The following is a 20,445-nucleotide window of genomic DNA, read 5'->3' on the forward strand; positions in this document are numbered from 1 at the left end:
TTAGTTAGAGTAGTGAACCAAAGTAAATGTTCTCTTTGAATTATTCTGCATTTAAAGTGGTGACCTCTGCTACGGTTAATATGAATGACACCTACACCAGAACCTTACGTTGGTTTAGATATTTTATTTCTGCGCAGGTTCATAGTTAGAATAGGTTGTCCGGAAGCAATCTTTACTATTCACACAACTCGAACCTTAACGGATATGTAAACGTACTGCCTTTATACGATCTCAATGAAACTACAGTTGTATATGGGGGCCCTCGCACTCCTTGAAAAGACTCCAATAATAAGTCCCAAAACCACGATATGAATATCAGGAACGGAGTAGTGTAGAGCTCAGAATTTTTTTATGTGGTGTACATTAGGCAGTACATGGGCCTTTTCATTTCGCCTTCATGAAGACGTGATGGCCGCGGCCGGGGTCGAAACCAAGACTTTCGGGTCAGCAGCCTTGCATCGGTACTGCTACAACAGTTCGGTGGACGTCAGCTTCAACATATTCTTGTTTAAATGAAATAGAACAATAACGTCAATTGCATCCGTATTTATACAGATATAAAGATATCACGTTTCTTTCTGCTGTCTTAGCCAAGCTTACTTATTTAGCGAACAAAAGAGTAAGAATTCAATTAGGTTAGATATTTAGGAAAAATTAACCTGCATGCGTAGACGAAAAACAATCTCCGCATCCCCACAAAGTGAATGATGATGAGTCGGTAAAGCACCGGCGGATCATCCGTGAATCACCCGTACGATTCTCAATCGAACTTGCAAATTAGTGACAATGCGTGCGTAGAGCATATACAATGTTGTTTTATTAGTCGTATATGATATTGGGGTGCGGACTTCGTTTCGCACGTAGAGCGTGAACCAAAAATTAGCTGTGAGCATCAACGCCGGGGAAATTTCACCGCAGCACAGCAATGGCGTTCGTCTGAGACTGTTTGATTTGAATGTTGGCAATTTTCCCCAAATTACCTCGCAGCTGTGTGAAATATTTGCAAAGCGGCAAACACCTTGCAGCTGTGCACGAAGCTCCTGTAGAGGAAATCCCGCTTGAACCGAGCATCGGTGCAACCAATCTCAGGTAGCGAATGTTTTCGATGTTTTGCCGTTGTTTCCGACGCTCTCGCCATTTCAGGGTGCGCTTTCCAGCGTCGCCGTGCTGGGGCAGCTTCCCGCGCCTTGGACTCCACGTCCGCTTGTTTTTCTGCGTCGCCGCTTCTGTAGTAGCTTGTCGTTGGACGCCAATTGTGGGGATATGGGCTACAGATAGCGCACAATGAATGCCCCAGGAAAGAGGCGGGCCCCACCGCGGTGGTCTAGTGGTTAAGGTACTCGGCTGCTGACCCGCAGGTCATGGGTTCAAATCCCGGCTGCGGCTGCTGCATTTCCGATGGAGGCGGGAATGTTGTAGGTCCGTGTGCTCAGATATGGGTGCACGTTAAAGAACCCCAGGTGGTCGAAATTTCCGGAGCCCCCCATTACGGCGTCTCTCATAATCATATGGTGCTTTTGAGACGTTCAACCCCACATATCATTCAAGGAAGAGGCGGATACTGACCAGGAACCGTCTTTATTGCGTCGAAAAGGAGCGAGCGGCTCCTTTTGCGTAGCTGGTGTAGCTGCTCCTTTTGGTGTGCCCATTCTCACCTACAGAAGGGCGATTACAACTTGCTCTATACAGTAAAAGTACGCCACTTGAGTAACTTCAGATATTGCAAACGCTAATCACAGCGTAGATCTTACAAACCACTAAATCATCCTAGAATAATTAATTGACCAAGCTGAAGTACACAGCACAAAATATTTCAAGGACGAACAAAAGCGCCATTGTCTCGCGTTTTATTCGCCAGTCCTCGTATGTTCGCGCTGTTTGTTTGTTCAATACTTAATTTTCTTCAGAGCGTAGGAACGACACCACACTTTCTCAAATAGGACTGTGCTTTCTTAAATGGCACAAATTCTTACTGCTCGCAAAGTAGTTTGTCTTAGTCAAATAAATAACGCTTTAAGTGTCCTCCGAGGTTGAGGATTATCGCCATAACTGCGAAGTGTTTTACTATATTTACTAGCATGTAATATATACATAGGGATGTCAGATGTATGTATATGTCGATGACACCGGATATCATGATACATCAGTGTGGGCTGCAGGCTCATAAGAATAGACCGGAAACACGAGGACTTTAACTTGCCCTTGAATATCAATGAAATAACAGCGATAATATTCTTTTGAATTGTTCCGCAGCAAATGTCGTTACTCTAGTAACACGACGCTATGCTGCAGGTGGACTCAAGCATTTAGGAGTCACTTACACCGGAAAACCTAGCTGAAGTTCCGGAATATAATATAGGAGTATGGGAGCATCAGCAGCAGGCACACTACAGATATTTGCCTAATAAAACCTAGTTGCTGTATTAGGTCATGTATATTTTATTTCTTTATTTTCGGGCGAGAAATTACTAACAAATAAAAGACCTGTCCTGTGGTATTTCATGTATTTGTTTTTTTATCGCGAAAGCAAATACGTCGTCATGCTGCACAGACGTACGAATGAACTCGAAATCGATGCCCCAGCGCAATACTCGGCCCATTATTTAATACTCACTACCAGTGCTTCTCGGAAAAGCATTGATATCAAGTAGCTATTGAGATCCGATTAGTGTAATATCTGAAGATATATTTCCAAAAAAATCTAGCCATTTGCCACATCGATTTGTATTCCGTATCTTTTATATCCATAACTGAGCATTCTGATAGTGACTCATACTCCCTTTTGTGCATAGATACACGACGTGTGAAAATCGCATCATTGTCTTTTAGTTGGCCCTTTTCAATTCGAGTATATGAGTTTAGGCTATTTTTGTAAGCAGAAATTTCCGGCAGTCAACACAGTTTTACGCAAACGACCACAATCTCCAGCAGCAGTCGTTATACTGAACAGCCTATCTGACTCTTCATTAGTGAGTCCGATTTGTCTAAATCTGCTGGCTTCTATTCGAGTTTTATTCACAGATTTTATTTAAATTAAGGTGTATATGTCACTGCAAGGTTCCAGTTGCGTATGCGGATCCAGTTGCATTTTTATCACACGAGGTCCCATTAACTCTTTATTGGGGACGTCCGCGTACGTCTCTGCAACGAGACTCACAAAATTTGCTATGCCTAGTAACTTAAAGAAACTTCCTTCATTTTGTATGTGATTTTTCATACCTGAAATATCCTTAGAAGAAATTAGTGGTATCTTCAGCCAAGCTATATCTATGCCGAAATATGTATGGCTGAGTACCCCCTGTACTCTACCTCTCACAGATCTTGCTTCTATCATGTACTCTGTTGAACCACAGATACCCAGACCGAAAAAAAGAAAGAGAAATAAAGATAGAGAAAAAGATCAATTCTCGGGGAAAATATTTTGCTTGAAGAGATACGAACCCACGTACCTACAATCTGAACGCGAGAGTCTGGAACACTCGTCTATGCAGGCCTTTTAGTGAAGCAGAAGTACTTAGCATAGCGTTTTCTAGTATAGTACAGCAAGTGTGTGGAAAAGCGTAATCATAGTGATGACAGATTTTAAGGTGAGAAAGAGGGAAAGAAGGAGGGCACAACAATTACGGAGAGACACAAAAAACTAGAAAGAAATACAGAGAAAGAAAATGGACACAAATGAAAGAAAGAGTGAAAAGCTACGGTGTGACAGAAGGACTACAAAAATAAGAAGGAAAAAACAGGAAGAAAGGAACAAATACAGAAAAAAGGGGGTATACAAAGGGAAACATTGAAATACTGACGATGAGAGAGTGAAATAAAAAAGAACGCGCAAGACAAGGATAAAGTCGAAGGGTCGACTGTATACGTTCGGAAAGAGAAAGAAAAATAGAGATTCAAAGAGGAAGGCGAAACCAGAAAGACATCGAAGATGGAAAAAAAGATTGATCGGGAGGGAAAGGTAGTCACAAATACAGAAGAGATAGAAAAAGAGCATGCCTAACTATATATAGTAAACAATAGTAATGAATGGTAGACGGATAGGTCAAAGGATAAAAGACCAAGCACGCCAGGGTCAGCCAGAAACCCACTGTTGTGAACCATCCTTGAGTGGCTTTGTGAAAACAGCGTCTTTTGTTTAGGTTTTCCTAAAATATCTCCCTGTACTGGGGTCATGTATGGCGAGGAATCACGTTGACGAGCGCAAGATTGCTTAGCGGCAAGTTGAATTAGAGTGGTGGTTAAAGCGCATCAAGCACGACACTGTAAAAATTGGAAAGGTGGTAGAGGCATAAAGTATCATACCTGTTATGAAAGGCTCAGCTGTAATTCTTCACTTTCGGCATCATGCGCCTCAGCAACAATAAGATTTGCAGCTTCGCTGGTACGCATGTTGGCTTAGAAATGCATAGTGGTTGTTCCACCACATAGCAAAGTGTGATTAACCGCCCAGTGGGTACCTCGCAACTTCATTTGCAGCCACCTTAGCAGAGTTTGCAAAGGCATCCATGAAATTCTCTCTTCCCACCCACACACTGTGTTGCGTGTTTCGCGCAGGCATCGCATTTTATCGATGATTCAATTTACAATGAACGCTGTTACGAGATCACAACAGTGGTCACGTGCGTCGTAGTTGTCCACCACCAGCATACACCAGCTCCAGTGCCCGTAACCATTGTTGTGCGGAACAAGAAAAAGATCTCGTAAATGAAAACCTCCAAGGACAATGGGATTCAAAGCCGGGTCTCCTGCATACCAGACAAGTATTTTATCACAAAGTCATGCCAGTACTTGAAGCTCTGTTGCAAACTGGGCTTAGACAGCCTTGATGTGGGGAAAGTAATCGCGTTGATGTCAGTAATAATTTTTTTAAACAAAGGTAACAACAAGGTGGCATGCAATTCGAATTGCGTAGCGAGTGGGTCATCGACTGCGCCAACACATTAGAAAAACCTTCAGGCATAAATTTTCAGCTTCGTCAGCCACAACATAAAGTATGGCACAAAATTTCTTGCAAGTATGTAGCCGGTACCATGCTTATTCAGCGATTTATGATGGTTGAAATAGTGAATGCTTCCTTAGCAGAGAAAAATTAGGATGATATATGGTGTAGTGGGTACCCTGCAAGTTTAACTTGTAGCAATTGCCCACAAAGTGTTTAACAGTCTCTGAAAGGCCGTTTGCTAGCTTTGATGATGATGATGATGATGATGATGGTTCCCGGAAGAATGGCACTACCCACTACGGAGGATTGCCAATGAGGCGCGCGGCAACAGAATTTCTGAAACAAGGTAACATAATGATAAAAAAGAATAATAAAAAAAGAGAAGAAGAGAAAAATACAGTGGGAAAATATGTAAGAAAGATCATCTAAATAGGACAATAATATTCATGATAAGTTTGGTGTTTTTCAATGCAATTCTACTTGAAGTTAGAGATATGAACTAATTATTATATATTGTCACGTTACAACGTGACTGTAACCTGCTGATAAGGGCACACAAGGACGTCAAACTGATTCGAACAACGGCAGTACGACTATTGTTTTTCTCTGCACGCGCATCTTTGTCCTCTTCTGAACAGCGGCACATACAAGCATGCTAGCATCTGTAGAAATAATAGTTTCAGAACTTGTACTAGTGGCATTACCCCCCTTCCCAAAGGACATCGTCCCGATGTCATAACATTATTGCCAGATGAAAACACACACGATAAGCAGTACACAAGGGGGTGTTCACAATCACTGTAAGTCTACTCAAGGGAGTGTGACGAATAGTCAGCGTTGGTAAAATGGTTTCATCCTCGAAACATGGACGACGTGTGGCTGTTGTAAACGGCGGGATTGACGAGCCATGTCCTCGTCAAGAACCTCGTAGTTCACTTCGCTGAGACGACGGAGAACTCTATAGGGACCAAAATAGCGGCGTAACAACTTTTCCGACCGGCCCCGTTGTCGATTGGGAGTCCACAGCCATACTCGTTCTCCGGGTTGGTAAGAGACATCGCGACGACGAGCGTTGTACCGCAGCGAGTCTATGCATTGTTGCTTATGGATTCGTTCGACTGCAAGCTTACGAGCCGCGTCTGCCAGTCTGATAAATTCGTTCGTCTTGACACTAATCTGGTGTCTGTCTGGTAGAAGCATGGCATCCAGCATTGTAGTGACCTCCCTACCATGAAGCAACCGGAATGGTGTGAATCCAGTTGTTTCTTGCACAGCGGTGTTGTAAGCGAACGTGACATAAGGGAGGATGTCATCCCAGTTTTTGTGGTCTTGGTCAACGTACATGGATAGCATGTCGGCGATCGTCCTGTTTAGTCGCTCTGTAAGGCCGTTGCTTTGTGGGTGGTATGCAGTAGTTTTTCGATGTACTGTGCCGCTAAGCTGCATGACGTCTTGTATCATCCGGGCGGTAAAAGCTGTGCCACGATCAGTTATGACAACTGCTGGTGCTCCATGTCGGAGGACGATGTTTTTCATAAAAAAGTGGGCAGTCTCAATGGCGGTGCCACGTTGTAATGCCTTCGTTTCGCAGTAGCGCGTCATGTAATCAGTAGTGACTACAATCCAGCGGTTGCCGTCACGAGACTTGGGAAAAGGTCCGAGTAGATCCATGCCTATTTGTTGGAACGGTTGTGTCGGAGGAGCGATGGGCTTCAAAAAGCCGGCTGGGCGCTGATGTGGTGCTTTACGGCGCTGGCACTCGTGACACGTCTTCACGTAATGCTTCACGTCTCGACTGAGCTTAGGCCAGTAGTAGTGTTGGCGAATCCGGGCCAAGGTACGTGTGCATCCCAAGTGGCCTGAGGAAGGCTCATCGTGACAGGCGGACAAGACATCGGCTCGTAACGCTGGCGGGGCAACGAGCAGGTACTCAGTCGCGTAAGGGTCGAAGTTTCTTTTATAGAGGATATTTCTGCTGACGCAGAACGATGATGACGAGCGGGCGAATGCTGGTGGTGGATGCGGCGTACGGCCTTCGAGATATTCGATGAATTGTCGAAGCTCGGAATCGTTCTTCTGCTGTTCGGCCAAGTCGGATACACTAACGGCGCAGAGAAGACGGCCGTCGAGATCGTGATCACCTGACACTGTCTTAAGAGGAGCTCGGGAAAGGCAGTCCGCGTCAGTATGCTTCCGGCCAGACTTGTAAACGACTGTCAAATCGAACTCCTGAAGGCGTAAGCTCCACCTGGCCAGACGTCCGGAAGGGTCTTTAAGGTTCGCCAACCAGCAGAGCGCATGATGATCGGTAACAACTCTGAACGGGCGACCGTACAGGTACGGTCTGAATTTAGCTATTGCCCAGACAACAGCTAGGCACTCCTTTTCAGTTGTGTAATTTGCCTCCGCAGATGATAAAATCCGACTCGCATAAGCAATAGGGCGTTCGACACCGCCTTGCCACTGGACAAGGACTGCACCAAGGCCGATGTTACTGGCGTCTGTGTGTAGTTCAGTGTCGGCATATTCGTCGTAGTGTCCGAGTAAGGGCTCAGATTGGAGACGCTGCTGGAGCTCGGAGAAAGCGCGTGTTTGCTCAAGGCCCCACACGAAGGGAACGTCGTCTTTTGTCAGACGAGTGAGGGGTTCGGCAATGTTTGCGAAATTTTGCACAAAGCGTCTGTAGTAAGCGCAGAGGCCTAAAAATCGACGCACATCACGTTTGTTGGTAGGTGGTGGAAAATCTGCGACAGCCAATGTTTTGTCTGGGTCCAGCCGAATACCATCAGGGCTAACAAGGTGACCGAGGAACTTTAATTCGTTGTAACCAAAATGACATTTTTCGGGTTTCAGTGATAGGCCTGCCGTGCGAATTGCAGCAAACACAGATCTAAGTCGCTGCAAATGCTGCTCAAACGTTTGGGAGAAGACAACGACGTCGTCTAAGTAAACAAGGCATGCTTCCCACTTGAGACCGGAGAGCACTGTATCCATCATCCTCTGGAATGTCGCAGGGGCAGAACACAGACCGAAGGGCAGCACCTTGAATTCGTACAGACCATCAGGCGTTATGAATGCTGTTTTCTCTCGGTCGCGTTCATCAACTTCGATCTGCCAGTAGCCACTGCGTAAATCCATAGAGGAGAAGTATCGGACGTGTCGGAGGCGGTCTAGTGAGTCGTTGATGCGCGGAAGCGGATAAACGTCTTTCTTTGTGACTTTGTTGAGTTTGCGGTAATCGACGCAAAATCGGAGAGTGCCGTCCTTCTTTTTTACCAGTACGACGGGGGACGACCATGGACTGTTCGAGGGTTGGATTACGCCATCTTCGAGCATCTGCTTCACTTGAGAACGTATAGCCTCTTGTTCCTTTTGTGATACTCGGTAGGCGTGTTGACGTATGGGTCGCTCAGAATGGTCAGTGACAATGCGGTGCTTTACGGTTGGCGTTTGTTTTATGTTGGATGTAGACGCGAAACAGTCGCTAAACATGCAGAGGATACAGCGGATTTGCTCTTTCTGTGCACATGACAGCTTCGGATTGACATCGACTGCATCGGTTACCGCGGTGTCACTTTCAACGGCTGCAGAAATTGGGGCTATTGTCGTACACGCTTCATCGTCAATGGATTCGAAATCAGCGATAGTTGTTCGCTTGGCCAAATGTTGGTATGATCCACTAAAATTGGTGACCAACAACTCAGTCATCCCACGTTTAAATTGAATTATGCCGCGGGCAACACAGATTTGCTGAGACAAGAGCACCGAAAGGTTGGCTTCAGCGATACCACTACTGTCATGGTCTATGTCGCCCTGTACTGTAACGAACATACTGATGCGTGGCGGAAGTGTGACGGTGTCGTCGACAATGCGAAGCGCAGTCTTCTGCGGATTGGTATCTCTAGGCTTCGGGCCATAGTCGTCAGCAAACGTTACGAGGCAGTCTCGAAGATTTATAACAGCGCCGTGCTCACGAAGGAAATCCATGCCAAGGATTACTTTCCGGGAGCATTCGGGAAGCACAACGAAAGAAGCAACGAATGTCGACTCACAGATTTGCAGCCTTGCGGTGCATCTCCCGATTGGTGTCAAGAGATGACCACCGGCTGTCCGAAGGTTTGGTTCATGCCCCCAAGGAGTCGTGACTTTCCTGAGTTCAGCCACAAGTTCAGCGCTGATAACTGAGTAGTCGGCGCCGGTGTCGACTAGAGCAGTCACTGGATGGTTGTCGTCACGAACAGCAATGTCAGCAGAAACGGGTTCGTCAGCGATGTGAGGTGTCGGCTGAAAGGAATCGTCGAAGGTCGGTGGAAGGGTCGGAGGAGGCTGTTTTGACAATAGCTTAACAGCGGTCCCACCCCCGGAGGCCGCTGATTCTAGTTTCCCCGGCGTTGACTTGGGGACCTAGCGGATCGTCCCGCAACAACATCGGCGAAAGTGGAGCACTGATTTGCGCACGTAGAGCGTCGAGGAGACGGAGAGCGTGATTGGCGTCGCTGAATATTCGGAGACGGTAGACTTGCCAAGTATTCTGCGATGGCGCGGGGTCGTTCGCCGTCCCTGGGCCGACGAGCGTCTGGCCGAAATCCAGGTAGGCCCATCTGTCTGTACGAGCACTCCCGGTACAGGTGACCTAGCTCACCACAGTGGTAACATAGTGGCCGATTGTCGGAAGCGCGCCACACGCTAGATTTACGCAAATTGGGTCGCGGATTCTCATAGTGTGGTGGGCCCGAGAAGTACTGCGGCATCTGCAGTCGTTGGTTTTCATAGCGTGGCCCGCCCGAGAAGTGCTGTGGCGTCTGCAGGCTAGTCGGTCGGGGGAAATAGCTGGCTGCCGGTGCAGGAGTACGTACAGCTTCCACATACGTTAGCAGAGGAGCTTCGGTTGGAGGTGGCGCTAATGGTCGTACCAGCTGCCGCACCTCTTCACGGACGACGTCTGTCAGAGCAGCCACTTGAGGCTGTGAAGGCACTGCGTGAAGCTTTTGCAGCTCGTCGCGTACAATGCTACGGACTAGCTCAGCAAGGTCTCTCACGCTCGTGACATCGGGTGTTACCAAGGCTGCTGACAGACATGCAAGGTTGTCGGACCGCTCATACTGCGAAGATCGCTGTCTCAGCATTCGCTCCATTGTCGTCGCTTCACGGAGGAATTCTGCCACGGTAGCTGGTGGGTTTCGTACAAGTCCTGCAAACAGCTGCTCCTTGACACCCCGCATCAGAATGCGCACCTTTTTGTCTTCCGTCATTGCAGAATCCGCTCGACGGAACAGACGAGACATCTCCTCAACAAACATGGCCACGCTTTCATTGGGTCGTTGATTGCGAGAATTGAGGAGACGTTCGGCTTGTTCTTTCCGGTCAGCGCTACCATACGTGTTCCGCAGCTGAGTGCAAAACACCGGCCAGGTTGTCAGGGCGGCCTCGTGATTCTCGAACCAAATACGCGCCGAATCCTCCAGGTAGAAATAGACATACCGCAGTTTCCGGTGCTCGTCCCACTCGTTGGCGACGGCGACTCGATCGTATTGGTCCAGCCAGTCTTCAACGTCTTCGTAGGGCTCCCCATGGAAGGGCTTTGGCGTTCGGGAGGCTGGTAGCCATGGTGCTGGCGGAGTCGCGGACGGTTCAGTCTGGCTTGCAGTTGTCGCATATGCCATGGTTCTGGAGCGTTTCGGAAGAGGGCTGAACTGGGGTGGTAGGCCTAGTTGCCGCCGACTGCGTCGAAGGTTGGCTGTTTCTACTAAGGTGTCAATGTTGAAACCGAGATCTTCCTCGTGGTAACAGTGCATAGACTATTACCCAGCAGCTCCACCAGTGTCACGTTACAACGTGACTGTAACCTGCTGATAAGAGCACACAAGGACGTCAAACTGATTCGAACAACGGCAGTACGACTATTGCTTTTCTCTGCACGCGCATCTTTGTCCTCTTCTGAACAGCGGCACATACAAGCATGCTAGCATCTGTAGAAATAATAGTTTCAGAACTTGTACTAGTGGCAATATCATTAAGGTGAAAAGATAGATGGCACATTGTTTTAAATGTCCTGATAGATATAGCATGCCATTCTCTTTGATTCTTTTAAATAATTAAATATAGCCACGTAAATGACCCTGTCACAATAGCCTAGTGCCGACGCTGAGACTGCACTGCGCAGGCCTGGCAGTTTTTTTGTTTTGCTAGAGTGGTTTCTTAAGATTACTTTACGTTGTGCTTTGATTGTATCAGATGATATGTTACAAGCTATTCATTTCTAGAAACATTTATTTTTAAAGCTATTTATATATAAAAAGAAGGTACTGCCTGATTCATGGCCGATTTCTCTGGCTGCGCTACACCTAGTTACTGGAGAAAGGATTAGTCCGCGGTGTAGACACAAGCCTGACACCTGCAGATCTGCTCGATTTGTTTTCGGTGGCGGGTGTAATTTCAGTGTACAGGTGCACCCGTACAATTGACAACATAAAATCACCAACGGAATCGGTGATAGTGACCTTTTTAGGAACAGTCCGACCTTCCGAAATTAAGGCATGGCCACTGATCTATAAGGTAGAGCCACTTTTCCCCAAACCCCTGCAGTGTTTGAAATGTTGGCGATATGGACATAGCGTCAGAGGGTGCCGATCAATTCTTAGATGCCGTCTGTGTGGTGAAAATCATGACAGCCGCGAGTGCAGCTCTGAGAAAGAGAGGTGCTGCTTATGTAATGGAGCGCACCCTGCAGACTCCGCAGACTGTGCAGCAAAAGAAAGGGAGCTTGCCATATTGGATATTGTAGAACGCAAGAGGTGCTCTCGAAGAGAAGCCGTTGCAGAAATGCAGGAGAGATCCAAAGGATATGCCAGTGTTGCAGCACGTAATACCACCGCCATGGATGCATCTCTCGCAACATCTATCGCAGAGGCCGTAGAGAAGGCTATGGAAAAGGCAATGGAACGCCTCGCAAACAACCTTTTTGAAAGCTTGGCACAATTGGTTTCCAATCAACTATCTCAAATTCTAGGTGTAGCATCTACGAACGATTGGGCTCCTCAGACATCATTGGTATCGCAGCGTACGGAAATAGAAAGTGCGACAACACGTCAGCGAGCGGTTTCTCCTGAGGCAGGGACTTCCAAAACAACGGAAGATGGTGATCTTACGGATGATTCGGAAGCATATGCAGATATGGATATGGACTCTCATAAGGCTCTGAAGCGAACCCGATCTCCCCAATCAAAAAACTCTTCGCATAATTCGAAATCTAAAAAATATCTATCCAAAAAAGAATTCTTTGAGAACATGTCTAAGAAAGACTTTTTGCGAAAAGACATTTTGGACCAAGCAGTTTCTGCGACGGTTCTGTCGTCAAAATAGGTTCACTAACCATATTACAGTGGAATTGCAGATCTATATTTTCCGCAGCCACAGACCTATCATACCTTTCTTCACAACTTTCCCCGGATATTATATCACTGCAAGAAACCTGGCTTTCAACCAGCCAGAAGTTTCACCTAAAAAATTATCGGCTATTTCGATTGGACCGACCTAGCAGAGGTGGTGGGCTTGCTGTCTTGATAGCAACTAAGTTTAGTCACAAAGCTACGATCTCTTATCGTTGTGTGACTCCAAATTGTGAAATTTTGATAGTAGACATAATATTACCAGACGCTTCTCCCTTGTCGTTTGTAAATGCGTATTTCCCAGCCGGGGTGCAAGACACACGTAGTCTAGACGATATGTTCTCTGCCTGCAGAAAGGATATATTAATCACTGGAGACTTCAATTCACATCATGTGGCCTGGGGTTTTAAAACAGATTTAAGCGGAAAACGATTGTGGGAATGGGCTATTGACAAGAATTTATCTTGTTTAAATTCGCAATCTGCTACTTTTGTCCGAGGTCTCTCTAAATCTGTAATTGACTTGACATTTTCAAGCTCCTCTCTAAATATATGTTCGTGGCAAACTTTAGACTGTGCTACTAACAGTGACCACTTGCCTATTAGTTTTGTACTGAACTTTCCAAGAATACATGTCGCCGAAAAGGCCCGCTCATTCCTCAACTATAGAAAATTAGAAAAAGACTTGAGGGCTACTTTTGATCACCGCAAGGACATACAAGGTGACATTAGGGCTATGAGTCTGTGTGCAGTGTTAAAAAGATCAGTAAAAGACGCAACGTTTAAATTAGACTCGGCCACAAGAGGTTCTTTTAGTCCATGGTGGACTGAAGAGTGCACGAGGAGCTATAGAAAACGGAAAGCTGCATGGAAACAACTGCTGGTCAACCAATGTCCAAAAAATTGGTGTGATTATAAATTCGCAGCAGCAGACTTCAAACGCACAGTAAGTACAGCAAAAGATGGTTACAATATGAAACGACATGAGTATCTTTCTAGGGCTAAAAACAAAAAAGCGCTCTTCAGATTTTTAAGATCTCAAAAGATGTTACCACCCGCTGAAAATATTGACTCTTCTGTTCTTTCCCCCCGTGAGCTCTCTGATTTAGTAGAAAATATTGCGAAAGGGATCCAAGATAGATTTATGTCAACTCTACCACTGCACATTGTGAACCCAATGGCAGGCGAGGATTTCGAGAAGGTTACTTTAGATGAGCTGGCAGAGATAATAAGGCACTTATCTCCTTCGGCACCTGGACCAGACGGGGTAACAAATTCAATGATAAAAGTAATATTCGAGATTTGTCCAACTGAAGTACTTAATCTGGTGAATTTTTCTTTGACAAAAGCTTGGATACCTGCGGAATGGAAGCTGTCTAAAGTGATTCCACTTCTTAAAAAGCAGGAAAAAGGATTCGCCTTGGACAATATAAGGCCGATATCAATCACGTCAAATCTGGTTAAGCTAATTGAAAGAGTTTTGAATGCACGGCTAATGAAATATATTAATAATAACGCAATATTAAACCCCAGTCAAGTTGGTTTTAGATCCGGTTGCTCAATATGGTGTGCGCATGTTGATTTAGAGAGCCGAATACAACTGGCTCGGCGTCGGCGCCAATACTGTGCTTTAGTTACTTTAGATTTGGCTAAAGCGTACGATAGAGTTGAGCATTCAATTTTATTAAAACAGATGGCATATCACCACTTTCCCAACTACATCACTGCGTGGGTGTCGGAGTTTTTAAGAGGGAGAGAATATTACTGCTTTAAAGATGGGTACTCATCAAATAGATATAAGCAGACACGTGGCGTACCACAGGGGGCTGTCCTGTCGCCAGTTTTATTTAACATTTTCTTAAGCTCCATTCCATCAACTAAGGATATTCAGTTATATGTGTACGCGGACGATATTGCTTTCTTCGCAAGTAATACCGACCTTCAATCATTATACGAGAGTCTACAGAATTATCTCAATATGATAGAAAGATGGCTTAAAAATATTCATATGACCCTGAACGTAAAGAAAAGTGTGCTCCTTGCATTCTCTTTTCTGCAGCCTATCAACATCTCGTTAATGTACAGTAATGAGCTCATTCCGCAGGTGAATTCCCTTAAATATTTGGGCATCATATATAATGACACATTAAATTGGAGAAGTCACATTGATGATGTGTACTCCAAGGCAACACGGGCCATGGGGTGGCTACGGAAGCTTGCAAACCGTAAAGCGGGTTTAAGAAGAGATGTGCTAATAATGATATATAAACTTTATGTGCGGCCCATCATGGAATTCGGATGTGTACTATTTTCTGGCAGCGCAGCCTATAAAATGAGACCCCTGATACTCCTGGAAAGAGAAGCGTTGCGTTTGTGTCTGGGTCTACCAAAGTTTGTTGCAAATAACGTGTTGTATATGGAAGCTCGCCTACCTTCTCTGCTAAATAGGTTTAAAATTCTTACTGTGCAAGCATTCTTAAGGATATACAGTTCACACCAAAGACTCTCATTTTACGCTTTCATTCAAGAACCGACTTTATTTTTCGAAACCCATTGGATGCGACTGCACACGCCGCAAATAGTATTTGCACAAGCGCTACTAAAGCAACTCAATGTAAAAATTAGACATATTGGTCCAATACACAACCTAAAGTCAATGCTTAGCATACAATTCGATGATATATTTCCTCATAACGCGAAACAATTGGCATATAGGTATTTAAATGACCAGTTAGCAGATTATCTAGCCCACCTAGAGATAAGCAATATCATAGCGACTGATGCATCTGTGTCAAAAGAAAAGGCTGGGGTTGGCATCTTCTCTCCTTCTTTGGACTGGTCTTTTTCGATTCGACTCCCAGATTATACCCCGGTATTCATGGCAGAATTATTGGCCATTGTTCTTGCCCTACGCAAATTACCCTCAAGCGAATCATTAGCAGTTATAATTACAGATTCGTTATCAGTTTGTAATGCACTTTCTACGGCAGTAAATTCAGAGCTGATGAATACGTTTCGGCATTTAGTACCGAAAAACGTAAAAAAACTGCATTTGCTATGGGTACCAGGTCACCGCGGATTATATTTGAACGAAATGGCGGACTCTTTAGCAGCAGTATCCCTGGGTGGGCCCACCATCCCAGTTTTGCCAGATACGGCTTACGTAACCGCGCTGAGGTTCCGAAATGCTTGCCTGCAATGGGGAAAAGGTAATTTGGATAAATTTAAAGATTTCGAGCATTTGAGCTATTGCTGGAATAAACAGTGGTGTGTATCTCGCCAGTTAGAGGTCACTTATACCAGATTGCGCTGTGCAGTTCCACAACTAAATTATTACCTTAATAAAGCTCAGCTCAAGGCGTCACCGCTATGCATTTGGTGCAACGAAATTGAAACAATTGAACATTTCTTTTTATTCTGTCATCGTTATTCTTATCAGAGAAAAAGATTTTTAGTAACCCCATTACAAAAGCTCGGAATACAAGTAAATTTACCAGTAATTTTATCACTTGGCGGAACTTCATTTGGTTACTGCCACAGGGATGTATGCTCCGCTGTGTTTGATTACATCAACGCAACTAAAAGATTACCATGCTAGTGAACCACTTCCTTTTCAGATCTTTAGTTTATGATTCGTAGTTATGTCTTTCAAAAACAAAAGATGGTTTGACCGCTTGCTCAGCACACATTTTTGTTTTTTGGTAGTATTATTTTAAGCTACTTTTTCAGATTGGCTTCATTTTCAGTTTAGTTTCATTTAAGTATCCTGCCGCCCGGTTCTTGGCCCATCCCCCTTTGTGGGTAAGCGCCATCCATCAAAGGGCATCAGCATCAGCATCAGTTACTGGATGACAAACAGGCATAGATGTTTCTCCCAATTCTCGTGGTCGTTTGTAAAACAAGCAAGCAAGTAATGCTAAATTTACTTGTTTCATTTTGTATACTAATGAGAAGTGGCTCATACCCGCGAGGGGGATCGGCCACACTTTCTATTATAAAGTCCAATGTAAGCAGTGCGCAATATTTCAGACAAACGCGGAGGTAGTGGGTATGCAACACGGTCCGTCGTCTTCCTCTTCACGCGCTCATCTTCCACGCGCAGAAGAAGAGCTCGAAGCCACCGACACGCGACGTGCTGGGTGAAGGTCACCCAGAACAAGAACTTTGACGAAGCAAGCCAGCCGTAAAGTGACGCATACTGAACGTTTAGTGCACCGGATCGTGGATCACGGTTTGCCTCTATGCCGAGAGCGGACACGCTGCAGTCGGCCAAGGACGACGTGGAGGCCCAGGAGACGGGCGCGGCCACGCACCCGGTGAGCTCCGCTCCGACGTTGGTCCTCGTAAGCGATACCCGCATGTTCATCCAAGAGAACGTCTACGCCATCCTGGGTCACGGCAACTTCCAGCGGCGCCTGCTCTTCACCGGCATGTTGTCCGTGACGGTGCTACTGCTGCACGCGTTCGCCAACTTCCTGATCGGTCGCGACGTGGACCACTGGTGCCGACAGCCGGACGATCTGAGCCACGTGTCCAGAGAGACCTGGAGGAACACGGCCATACCAATCGAAGCCGACGGCAGCCACAGCCGATGCACCGTCTACCACCCAGCCCTGCCGACGGTGAAGGTTCTCGCTTATCTGCAGGGGGTCTAACTGGGGCTACTTCCAGATTTAGGTAAAAAAGGCTGCAAATACCGGTGATCTAATACATCACCGACCGTTGGTAAATGCATAGTCTTAACTCGTTCACTGAACCCACTTGAAGGTTAATGACGTCTTGTAGTATTTATTTTTTATATAGCAGCGTTTCTAGACACTACCATAAGCATTGCTGTCGCAGTTGGGCTTCTCGACTTGCTTGACATTAAGCGAAGTCTTGGTGGCATCCTTGCGCGGCGCCTTAGCGATAAGCGGGAAGTGAAGGAAGTGGCACGAATGTCCGCGTTTCCTATGCCCTTAACGACCTTATGTCGTGACGTTACCATGTGCCGTCGTCATGATGGCATGTTTTATCGTCATAATGACGCAACCATGACGTCATTTTTTTCATAATACATTGTGGCTTGGTCAAAAGAAGGAAGATTGCCTAAGTAATGCACGTTCACGCAAGATACAGAAAGATTCATTCGGGACAAACAGTGCAGTCGGTAGACGTTAGGGTAATTTAATGTGTTTCTCTCATACTATGCCACATTATGGCTTGCAGGATGTTTGGCCGCGGATCTTATAACATAATGCGTTGGCAAGTGTAGACTTTCTGCTTAAAGAGTTACAGCGATGGCACAGTGGGGTTTTTTAGAACAAACGTTTTTTTATTGGGCACCTGATTTGTTAGAAGTTACACGATTTTTATGCAGCCTGAGGCTACTGATTCACGAAGAGCGGAAATTTAACAGCAAGCCCTGTTCTTTCACGAGAAAATGAAAAAAAATTGGCGGAGAACTTTTCCACAGAAGCATCTGCATACTGTTAAAGTCGGAACAATATCATAATTATTCTCGTTTTTTTGCTCTGCACCCGCAGCTAGCAGGACAGTCTATTAAATTTTTTTTCTGACTGATCTGCCGCGATAAGCCTGCAAATCGGATACTCTGTAACAATGCTACTGCCCAATAAAAGAGTCGCGTCTTACATGTCACCAAGTAGCGTGCTTCCGAATTTATGGTTCTCGTCACCTACTACTAGCATTTCGTTCTTCGTGATAAGCTCCCCATCAGCTCAATGCATTGTTTACCTCTTAGTACACCTTAACCCTGCAGATCATTTCGCCATATTTTATTACCATAATACATCTATATTAGAGAACGTTTTCCATCTTGTCAGTTACTATTGTAGTGTACACCGTGGAGACAAGTTAACCTTTGAATACACCACTTAACAAACAATGCATCCTCTTGAAGCTTTCCTCATACCCCCTCAGTTAATGAAAACCTTATGAGCGTGCATGTGGCTGACTACTCTTCTAAAGGATTGAAAGAGCAGCACTTTGCAGCAACTGCACACGGTCAGAGTTTTATATGGACGCTTGTCGTGTGCATATTTTATTGTAGGTAATCAACGCCTACTGTGCTTATTGCACTGAGTTACCTGTGAGTCTCTGTATAGGTATAATGCACGTGTTATCCACTATGCTTCTGCCAGATCCACTAGAATAGGTCTCTTAAATTGCTGAATTTTCTTATCTTGCTATTTTGTACAATTACAAATAGAGATGACACATTAAACTACACAGACAGAATGTTAATGAGAACAGACAAGGATTACAAGGATAGTATAGAGGACGGTATTACTAGTATTTCTAATGCTTGATTGTGAAGACACAAATGTGGACGAAAAAAACTTTTTCGCTGGCAGGGACGAAACCTGCGACCTTGGAGTAATGCATCGGATGCTCCATCATCAATGTTCTACCAACCCGGTGGCGTAGATCAGTTTGCCAAGAATAGTGCTTCTCTGTTTGTTTATTCTGAAGAACCATTGCTTCAGAAGCGGGGTTGCCTTTATTAGTGCGAAAAAATTGGCTGCTTCTCTTTTTGTCGGCCAGGCTTTAGCTGGATAATGTACCTGCTTTGAAAGGCCCTAATTAAAATACCCTAACTTGCAGTCTTACAAGCCGAGATATATTTTTAATAGGCAAGATATATTCCTTATTCTCCCAGCCGGACGATGCCGTGGAGATACGCTCCGTGATTCCATGCTACCGTTGGGATTACGACACCCAAGACGTCAGCGACAGCATCGTGAGCCGCTGGGACCTCGTCTGCAACAAACGCTGGCTCTACAAGTTCACCATGATTGCCAACATGTTGGGAGCCGCATTGCTCGTGCCAGCCACCGGGTTCGTATCCGACCAGATCGGCCGCCAGCTGGCCATCCTGGGCAGTGTGATTTGCCTGCTGGTATGCAGCGTGGCATGTAGCGTGGCGCAAACGTTCGTCATGTTCCTGGTGACCCGGTTCTTTGTCTCTGCGGCCAGCTGCTCGGTTCAGGTGCTCATGTTCATCCTCATCTACGAGGTGACCGGCAACCAGAACCGGGCGACCTACGGCGTCCTGGACACAGCGCTCGGCACGACCCTGGTGCCGCCAGCCTTGTACGTGCTCTCCATTCAGGAGCCCCACTGGGTTATGGCGCACCTAGTGCTGCTGTTGCCCACGTTCATGCTCGTTTTCTGGTGCTTCCTTCTCGACGAGTCACCCGCCTGGCTTCTCTCGACGGGAAATCCTCGCGCCGCGGAGGCAGCCGCCGTGGCCGCTGCCACCAGTAACGGCCTGAGTGCGCACAAAGCGCGGGAAGACTTCCGGGCACTCGTCGCTCACATTCAAAGGCGCGACGCCTCCAACCAATTCGTCATGACCGTCGGCGGCAGCGACATGTTCATGCACGAGCCTCTGTTCCGTTGGGGCGTCATGTCTGTCCTGCTGTCCTGGTTCAGCGTGAACCTCGCCTACTACGGTCTCGTCCTTCAGAACGCCGATACCGGACACGTGTGGCGCACAATACACATGGTCGTCCAGGCGTTGCTCTACGCGAGCGTCTGTTGGTACATCAGCGACCACGGACAGCGGGAGACGCTCTCGATACTGCTCGCCTTCCTGTGCGCCTCCGCCGTCATTCACGCTGCCGTGTCCGTGACGATGGCGGGCCCGCTATCCTCAGCGGTCGCTCTCGTCGTCGAGAGCCTGGCGTCTGCAGCGCTAAGCGTCAACTACGGCTACACGGCGGAGGTCTTCCCCACTACCCTGCGGAGCATAGGCCTCACGATCTCCTACGCGTTCGGTCGCGTAGGGGTCATCGTGGCCTCCTTTATTGTGGTGCTCTGGGGTGGTGCCAATGAAGCCGACATGCCACTCGATGTGGCGGTGGCTGTGTTGGCTTTGTTGAGCGCCGTTTCTATCCAGTGGCTGCCCGAGATATTTGCCAGGAAAAAGGAGAAGTCTTGCTGCAACAGCGAAAAGCAAAGGAAGGAAGCGATCCTGGCGTCACTGTCTTCCACCGTCAAGACGACCAAACAACCACTCAACACCCGCCGAAGGTCATCGGGATCCGCCTCTGCGTCGTCTTCCAAGACAAGCACTTTAACGGCCCGTCCACCTAGCAGCCTATAGCTGGAT

General features: G+C 46.4%; 1 protein-coding gene across 1 annotated transcript; it reads left to right on the top strand.

The window, feature by feature from the left end:
- The first annotated feature begins 16,570 nt into the window (after positions 1-16,570).
- On the top strand, positions 16,571-20,439 carry LOC119185142 (solute carrier family 22 member 7). The gene is made up of 2 exons (XM_037434250.2): positions 16,571-16,951; positions 18,991-20,439. The coding sequence occupies exons 1-2, from the start codon at positions 16,571-16,573 to the stop codon at positions 20,437-20,439; spliced, it is 1,830 nt and encodes a 609-aa protein (XP_037290147.2).
- The last annotated feature ends 6 nt before the right edge of the window (positions 20,440-20,445 follow it).

This window comes from Rhipicephalus microplus, chromosome 3, assembly GCF_043290135.1.
Source record: "Rhipicephalus microplus isolate Deutch F79 chromosome 3, USDA_Rmic, whole genome shotgun sequence".
Lineage (NCBI taxonomy): Eukaryota > Metazoa > Arthropoda > Arachnida > Ixodida > Ixodidae > Rhipicephalus > Rhipicephalus microplus.